This window comes from Dinoponera quadriceps, unplaced genomic scaffold (genome assembly GCF_001313825.1).
Source record: "Dinoponera quadriceps isolate SergipeBrazil2010 unplaced genomic scaffold, ASM131382v1 scaffold586, whole genome shotgun sequence".
Lineage (NCBI taxonomy): Eukaryota > Metazoa > Arthropoda > Insecta > Hymenoptera > Formicidae > Dinoponera > Dinoponera quadriceps.
Genome location: NW_014554764.1, coordinates 577,510 through 586,019, shown reverse-complemented (window position 1 = coordinate 586,019; position 8,510 = coordinate 577,510). Strand labels below are relative to the sequence as shown.

Sequence of the window (8,510 nt, the reverse complement as noted above, 5' to 3'; positions counted from 1 at the left end):
CTGGACGCGCGCGCCTTTGGGCAGGCAACCCGTCGTATAAAGGGTCGTATGTTGTTGCAACACCTTGTACATATCGTATATATATTCAACCATATATTTAACGTAGTTCATATCGTAGCAGATTGAAGAGTCACATGTTTCGAATTCGAGTCCCATCAGGATAAACATATTTTTCATAAACATACGTTTCACGATATAAATTAAATCAATGAAACATAATTATAAAAATATTTCAGATAAAATCATTAACAACACTTGAAGCATGTGATCTTAAGATAATAAAAAAGAAGTAATAAATAGTAAGTAATAAATAATATCTTTTCCCACTGTTTCTACAGTTAAATTTCCTTGATGGGAACACTCGTTGCTATTAACGGATTTCTGCAGCGAAATTTTATTGACTTGCAGTACTATACTTATAACTGATGACCACTAGTGACTATTGATTGCTCCACATTGATAATACACTGACTGCACTTAGAGAATACGAATACATAGAAACGTAACAGAGAGAATACGAATGCATAGAAACGTAACAGAGGTTATTCGAATGAGGTAAAAAAAGGCGTAAAAAGTCTTGGCGAGTTATATTTGATGCCAGAAGACAGAGTTGTCCGGTACCGGTGTCCTCACACCGGACGATTCGCACCTCGTGCCGCGAATGATATCGTCGACCTTTCCTTTGATTATACGGAAGTTCGTCTCTGTCGGCCTCAGGCTCATGTTTATCGTCTTTTGGAGCCTGTTGGTATTGAACCACAATTCTTCTTCGCCGGCCCTATTTGTGATCACCTTAATGCCGCTCACGTACTGCAGAGTCTTCTCGTCTTGTGCTATTATCACGACGTTCTCCGGAGTAAATGGTTTCCCGATGTCCCAACAGGCAATGGCAGTTAATTGGACCAATTGGAAAAATATTACGCCTCTTCGAGAGGTCGCCTGCACGCCCGCTTGGCTCGCGCGCTTGTAATTTGATTGAAATATCGCCGGCTCCCAGAACTCGCTTCGCGCCAACGAAAAGGTGTCCGCATATTTTTGATAGTAACTCGCGAGCGAGTTGAAATACAGATATCTGAAAGTGGTAAACATCGTGACAGATGCGAATAACTTTCAGTCGTTCTACGAATTAGATTGCTCAATAGCCGCTCGTGTCGAGAGACTTGTCCGGTCGCGTATCGAATATATCGCGAAAACTTTCCGCTGTCTCCGAGCGCGAAAACACACCTAATTAGCATGGATGAATGGAAAAAGAAACACAGCGACTCCGTCCTGTTATGCCGAATAAATTAAATAAATAAAAGCGCGAATAAAAGCGCGTTAAATTCTGTGAAATTTCACTGGCGGAACTGCACGATATGCCTGCAAAAAGCAACGCGAGAGATCAATTTGCATTTCCGTCGGACAAGAGTGCGTTGCCTGATTTATACTTTCACGAGCTGATTAATTCAGAACGGCACTAATTAGCGTGAATACCTGTGATTAAAATAGCCCAACGGCGACAGCGACATGCCGAGAGTACCATCGGTCAGATCGAACCACTCGCCGGCAATCGTAATATTCATAGCATCCTCGTCGAAATCCGGTCCGAAAGCGTTACCACGCGTGTTGTTTACTCGCCAGGAATGGTCGCGATATAAGTCATAAATCACCAGTCCATTTTGATCCACGTCCGCCACGTAGAGATAAGTATCGAGACACGTTTTTCCGACATCGACGATTGGCGTAACTAATGATGCCTTCCCGTACAACACTTGATCATCCGGCACCACGTATTTATGGATTAGCTGATCCGTGGCGAGATCAAAGATCAATATTTTCACAGGGCAAACTGACTTCATCGTCATCCTACCGCTGTCAACCACCCATAAACGATTGCACTCGTCGATCTAAATTTTATTACGCATAACTCATCAATTCTATATGTTTAGAAAGAAAAGGAAATAAGACTTATACACCCAATCGACAGCGGGGAAATGTTAAACAGGGGGAAAAATAATTTGATGGCATAACAAAGTCTGTCAGTTATTATGTGGACAGCGAAACGAGCTTGTTAAGAGCACTAATTGCCATTCGTTTGATATATTTTGCTACAAACTTATATATTCTACTGTAAAAACAAATTAATAAATATGGGAAAACACTATTTTCTCGCAAATCAACGTATCCCACAAACGTATTAGCTCGGTAAAAATTTTCTATCCTGGCAATAAAACTGTTCTAATTGCAAATAATTCGCTAATTTGATTATGTCAAGTAAATTTTATCACTGGCACTGTTGCAACAAATATGCAGTGGCAACGATGGTTTCGCTAGAAATAGCAAAATTATTTTTCTCCGTGTATGAACGACGACATGTCGGTACGAGCGTCGAGCATCTGACATTTTTCCGCTGCGATCGGACATGAGACTGGTTATCAGCTGTGAAATTACCGCCAATCTGTAAACGGATATGATGCTCTCACAATTGTGCGGTGTGTGCCAGGTCCAATTGGGATACGGCACGAGCAAACGACCACCGGGACCTTGTCCCTTAGTCACCAAAGACAAACTAATTGGTACACCCTCCAACCACTGCGGACTCGTCACGAATACACGGCCCTGTCTGTCGATATCCACATCTTGCGTGAAGGCATTGCCCAACGTATAGTTTTTCCCTGTCAGATGTATATTCGGCCAAACCCAATCCAGATATTTCCACTGGTAAACCACTTCGAGGTGCTGCGGTTGGGACGAGCGTACGAGGCCAAAGAACAGAACGAGCGCCCGAATCAATTCCATGATGCGTGCACGGCCGAAAGGCCATCGACGAGCTGCTGCGCGACACTGATCGACTGACCGTTAATTCGTCTCGACGCGTTTTTCGCTGTGCCGAGCCTCTCGGCCGTCAGGGTCTCGACCGTGTCCGCGATCGGGGAACCACTGCATTACAGAGCGGAACACGGTTATTCCCAGCAGATCGGTTCTTTCGACAGCCACTGACAGACCCCACTCCACCCTACGTCATGTGCCCCCATACCCTGACGCGCGATTTCACTATTTATGGTGACGGAGAGTGCGGTTCACCTTGAACTGGATACACGCCAGGCGGTCCACCATGTAACACGAACCGTTGGATAATCAGGAAATGAAAAGGAATTCACTCACAGCACTCTCCTCGCTTCTTCCTACCGAGTGACCGTGTACATAATGTATCCTTCAGAAAGCGGAACAAGGTCTGCTTATGTGCGCAATATAGAAAATCTCATGAAAAAACACGCGATGTCTCTTCGATATGAAAACGAGCGATTTCTCGAATCTTGTAAACTTATCGTTTGAAACTGAAATGTTTGCCAGCCCAGCCGAAATTATCATACGCACGAATATAGTTAATTAAATAAAAAAGTATAGCCTGAAAGTATATCGGGTCAATCGCGAGATATTCAGTTCGACTTTCAACCGATCGTCACATATTATATATACACATATATTAAGTAGAAACATCAAAGTTAATAATATCTATAAAATACCATCGAAGGATCCCAAACGACAATAATTACTTGGCTGATGAATAATTCATTTCCGATGAATGTAATAAAATCAGATTTGTGTAAACACATCAAATTGTTCGGTTGACTCAATATTTTTTATAGTCACGGCAAACGCGTTCCAGGGAATGTTTTCAATAATATACAGCCGGTGTGTTTTTAAATCGTTTATCGGAAGATATGGAAATTCACGTTGCGGCGATGGGGAATCGAGGAAAACTTAAGCACGTCCATTAAATGCAGCATCTCTAATGCACGATGTTAATAGCCCGAGGTTAGGACGCACAATATTTTATAAGCGCATAAATGTTGCGTTTATGCGCATCCATTTAAACAGTCCGGCATACCGATTGTTGGGCAAACCGGTGATATCAAGTTGCGCATCAATATGAAATACGGAATGTGGTTGGGCGCACACATTAGCCACCGCGTGATCGGAAACTAGAGCAAGTGTTCGTAAACAGTGCACGTCTACCTGATATAGAACCAGAAACCTTTGTTGCATTTCCTCGGACGCGTTGCGAAAGCTATTACGAGCGCGCGCGCCTACGTAACGAAATTTTCTGTAAATTTCATAACCGAAGTTTATACGCGTTTCGAGACAATGCACCGATGCTTCCGTGTGTAATAATGTTATCCGTTCTCGCAGCTTCACGATTGATACGCGAGTCGATGACGGTCTCATTGGCATTACGCAGAGCGCACACTCGTTAAACGCGATGCGTTTTGTTGTAAGCTAATTATTCGCTTAATTTATTACATCCTTGCCCGCTTGAATATTTATGCACGATACGCACGGTGTATTAGTCATCGTTGTTATTATCGATCGATCAATGTTACGCCCGCTCCGAGCAAGTTTCCTTGCATATTCATGACCGAGCCTGGAAAACCTGGTGTTAACTGCGATTCCGCGTACGTACGTACATACGTAACAACGTACTCCCGGTACATACGTACCGTAACGTAGGTAGGATCGAGCGCCGCCAAGTTCACGACAGTTAATGCCAATTAAAGCGCAATAAACAGTTTATGGAGGCGTGAGAATACGGACGACGGGCGCGCCGGTGTCACGGCATGAGGCGATACAACGCGATGACATTATATCACAGGACGACCGCGCGTTTAGAATGTAATAAGGAGTTGCGCGGAGTCGGGCGAAACTATTTTCCAACAGCTGTTATAGCGCGATCACGCAATACGGCTATAAGCGGTATGCTTTTCATCGCGAACGAGCCAACGCGCGCGCGCACAGCGCCCAAACTTTTTTTCCGTCGACTTCGGGTTTGAATTGCATTACGCGTTGCGCCGTATCCGGCAAGGGAAACTACACTCGCCCGGTAGAAGTGAAAACCATAAATCACCTGGCTAGTCACGATTAAGCCAAACGGGAAGACAAATGGGTGGCTAATTTCAATTTTAATGCGAAGCCCAGAAGGTATCTGCTCGCTCGTGAGTTATAGCTTCACTCTTCGGGCGCGAACCGCTTTAGGGCTTATTAATAAGGAATAGTTTATCGTTTTGATTAATCACGGGCCCGCGCACCCGACAATGATACCGTCGAATTTGCCGTGGCTGCGCCGGATATCCGATTAGACGCGAGGCCGCCGAGACCGCGGCGAATACTCGCGGGGAGAACTCGCGCACCCACGAAATCGGACGGAATTGCTTCGAGCATGAAACCGTGAGAGGAAGGAGAAAGCGCGGGCGGACAGTCGGCCCGCGCCAATTAGATCGTCTATGGTAACTACTCCACCTGCCGAGCGCGAGCTCGTAAACGACGTAATAACTGTTTTTCAACGTTAGTAATCATAACGTTTCCACCTAGCGCGAAGAATGGGGGCGCTATTAAGGCTGCGCATTAAACGCGGGGAATTTCACGAAAAGTGTATCGCGCGTAAACGCGGAGAAACTTGTTAATGAATTCCAAGCAGAATGAATATTTAGAACGGCAGCGCCGCGGACTCGGGAAGAGAAAGAACCGATTTGTAAGCGAAGAATAGATTAGCAAAGAGAGATCTCTCGGCCCGGACAAAGGCGCGGACTCGTTTGTTACGTTTCAATTGCGGAGGAGGTAAGGGGCGGAGGTGTGGAGCTTGAGGGAGGGGAGGATGCAAGAACAACGTATAACGAGTTACGACTATGATACCGTTCGTTATTCTTGACGGCTCGAACTTCCGAACTGCCATTCCGCCGGAAGCTCGCGTCGCGCGATTTTATATCGACGAGGGAGAAGAGAAAGTCCCGCAAGATGCGTCCCCCTCTCTCTCTCTCTGGCTGAAACAGTTCTTCTTCTTCTTAAACTGAGTTTGGTAAACCCTCGTACAAGTCGAAGTTCTGACCGTGCGGGTGGCGTCGAAGGGGCGTAAGGGCGGAGGCGCCGTAAAAGTTGGACGAAGTCAATTTTGCAGTTGAAGTTGGTAATGCGATTTGTGCCGGAATAAATAGTTTGAGAGGAGAGCATCGAGAGAGAGAGAGAGAGAGGGGGGGAGGGAGGGAGAAGACGCGCGCGCATGAGGCTCTCCTCTCTATCTCTCGCCCTTTCTCTCGCTTCCGTCCCTGTCGTCGTCGTCGTCATCGTAGACGTCGTCGTTGTCTCACCAGCGGCTGGCCAATCCACTCGAGCACGTCCATTGGACCTACCGGACGTGACGTCCTTACTAGAAGGAGTTCTACTTAAATCAAAACAGCGAACGACGACTTAGTGGAATGAAAAGCGCCGTGCGCCCGAGAGTCGCGGAAACTGCCGATTGAACGGCAGCCGTAAACGCCTTCGCCGTCGTAGAAGTGCAACAAAGTTCGGCGAAAGAGAGTACACGTATAAATAGCCCGGCTCATTACTCCGACGTGGGAACGAGATTAACGTCAATTACAGTTTCCAGGGGGAAAACGAGCTTACGTTCCGGCGCGCAAATATTTCGTCCGGGGCGAACTTTTCGCGGCCGAGATTAAATTACAACGTTTTGTTTGTCCATCCTCGACGGCGATCTCGCGCCGTTGCTCTCTCTCTCTCTCTTTCTTTCCGGCCGTTTCTTTCGAAATCCTTGAACCGCGCGCGGAAATTAATGACACTCTTCTCGACTCGTTACGTTACACGCGAGCGGCAAATTGCCCCGCGAGCTCGGGACGTAATCCGCGAAAACGCAATAATAAGCCGGCTACCTCGGTGAAAAACGGCGACGGGGTTCTCTCTCTCTCTCTCTGTGTCTTCTACATCCCCGGCATCTGACCACCCTCGCCCACCGCTGCTCACCGTAATCCTAGAGATGAAAACTTACGCTAATTAAATCGTTAATAGCGGCGAGCGCATGTACGTAACGGCCGCGGCGGTTACTTAATCCCGAGAAAATGAAACGTTCGCAGTGTCCACGCGCGTATACATACAGCCAGCGACGCTCGGCTCTTGCTTTCTCCACACGTGTGCGAGAAGTAACCACCTACGTACGCACGCACTGGCTTCGCGCAAATGGCACACTCCTCCCTCTCCCCCTCCGGACTGTATTTAATCTCTCTCGTTCCCGCATCTGCCCCAACGCGAAGTCTCATTATATTCCGCGCGCATCCGTTTTGTCGTACGATTCCCGACGCTAATTCCTGCGGCGCACACTCTCGAGCCTCCTCGCGTCCTTAATGCGATCGTCGATAGCGATAAAAATGCGAGAAGTCGTCGAGAGTTCTCTCTCGCGGAGAGCGACTGGCGGTTGCAATTTAGCGGATCTCGTACGCCGATCCCTCCCCCCTCGTCTGACGCGGGGTGTGTCGGCAAAATAGCGTCGAGAGCCGCGAATTTGAATAACGCGATTCACCGGAATCGAGTTCCGAAAGGCGCATTAGAATGCCAGCTGGGCCAGCCGCGGCGTTGTTGCTGCTCTCGTCGGATCGCGCGATCCGACGCGATCCGCTGCCTGCTGGCGCGACACGTACACACAGAGGAAGAGAGAGAGCGCGTTTCTCTGCCAAATAATAACGTCCGCCTAGTTTCCGTGGTAAAAGTTTTTAGCCCGTCCGCCCGTATAGCGGCCCGTCTCACCCGAAGACCGCTCTCTCGCTTCTATCTTCGTTCGACAGGGGGGGGATCTCGCGCGAGCCTCGACAATACCGCGTTTTCTGCACATTCGCCGAGTTCCGCTGTCCACAGCGGCACACATAAGGGTATTTGCAGTTTGCTATTGAAAATCGTTACTCTCGTCCGAGAGCAGCTCGACGCGGCGAGGCTCGCAGTTCCGCAGCGTACCGAGTTAAATGTAGAACTTGGAGCGGGCCCGGAATAAAATATAGGCGTCGATACGGTGGCGCGATAAGGGAAGTTTTCCCCGGCACGTAGGGCGTCGCGATATGAATGCAGCGCGGAGTAAAGGCCGAGTAATTACGAGTCGCGGCACGAGCGTTTATACGCCGAAGATTACAATGAACTGTCTCCGATAGAGCGGAGGTACACGTAGCACGCGTGCGAATTGTACTTCGCATCCCGAGGATCGTCCAATCGAGCGCACCGGCGTGCGATTTCATTGTCATCGTGCGAATTCGAGTGACCGAATAATTTATTTCACGGGCTACTTATCGCGCGGGGCGGTGAATTCGCCGGATAGAGGGGCCGTTTTTGCAGGACCGATTACCCTCTGATCGGTATTATACGGTCGCCGAATCCCTAAACCGATTTTCCACCGGCCCGCTTCCAAACCGCCGCGTTCCCGTTCGATCGTGGCTTAAGTAAACTCATGAGAATAAATAGAGCCGAAGTTGTTAGGACAATCGGGGAAAGGGATTAGAGCCGTTTAGCTCAGCCCGTTCCCCGCGATGGACGCTCCTAATACGGCACTTTAATTATCGAGAGTGCTAGGCAGCATGGGCCGCAATTTACTTTTTCGAGAGAAACGGCGAATCCTACGGCGAACTCCTAGCCGCAATTTTTCTTCCGACCGCCAGACGCTTAGCTCATGTTAGTCAAGTAGGATTACCGTAGCGTCACCTGAATCTTGTAGTGTTTTG

General features: G+C 48.0%; 1 protein-coding gene across 1 annotated transcript; it reads right to left on the bottom strand.

Annotated features, from left to right (window-relative positions):
• Positions 1–568: 568 nt before the first annotated feature.
• On the bottom strand, positions 569–2,943 carry LOC106741675 (major royal jelly protein 1-like). The gene is made up of 3 exons (XM_014613910.1): positions 2,431–2,943; positions 1,474–1,886; positions 569–1,072 (listed from the first exon to the last, which is right to left on the bottom strand). Exons 1-3 carry the CDS (start codon positions 2,776–2,778, stop codon positions 586–588), a joined length of 1,248 nt encoding a protein of 415 aa, XP_014469396.1. The 5' UTR covers positions 2,779–2,943; the 3' UTR covers positions 569–585.
• Between the last annotated feature and the right edge of the window lie 5,567 nt (positions 2,944–8,510).

Coding starts and splice junctions, on each gene's coding strand:
- LOC106741675 (XM_014613910.1), bottom strand. CDS start 2,778: ATGGAATTGATTCGGGCGCTCGTTCTGTTCTTTGGCCTCGTACGCTCG. Junction 1,887..2,430: donor TATCCGTTTACAGATTGGCG/GTAATTTCACAG, acceptor AATAAAATTTAG/ATCGACGAGTGCAATCGTTT. Junction 1,073..1,473: donor TTGGGCTATTTTAATCACAG/GTATTCACGCTA, acceptor TACCACTTTCAG/ATATCTGTATTTCAACTCGC.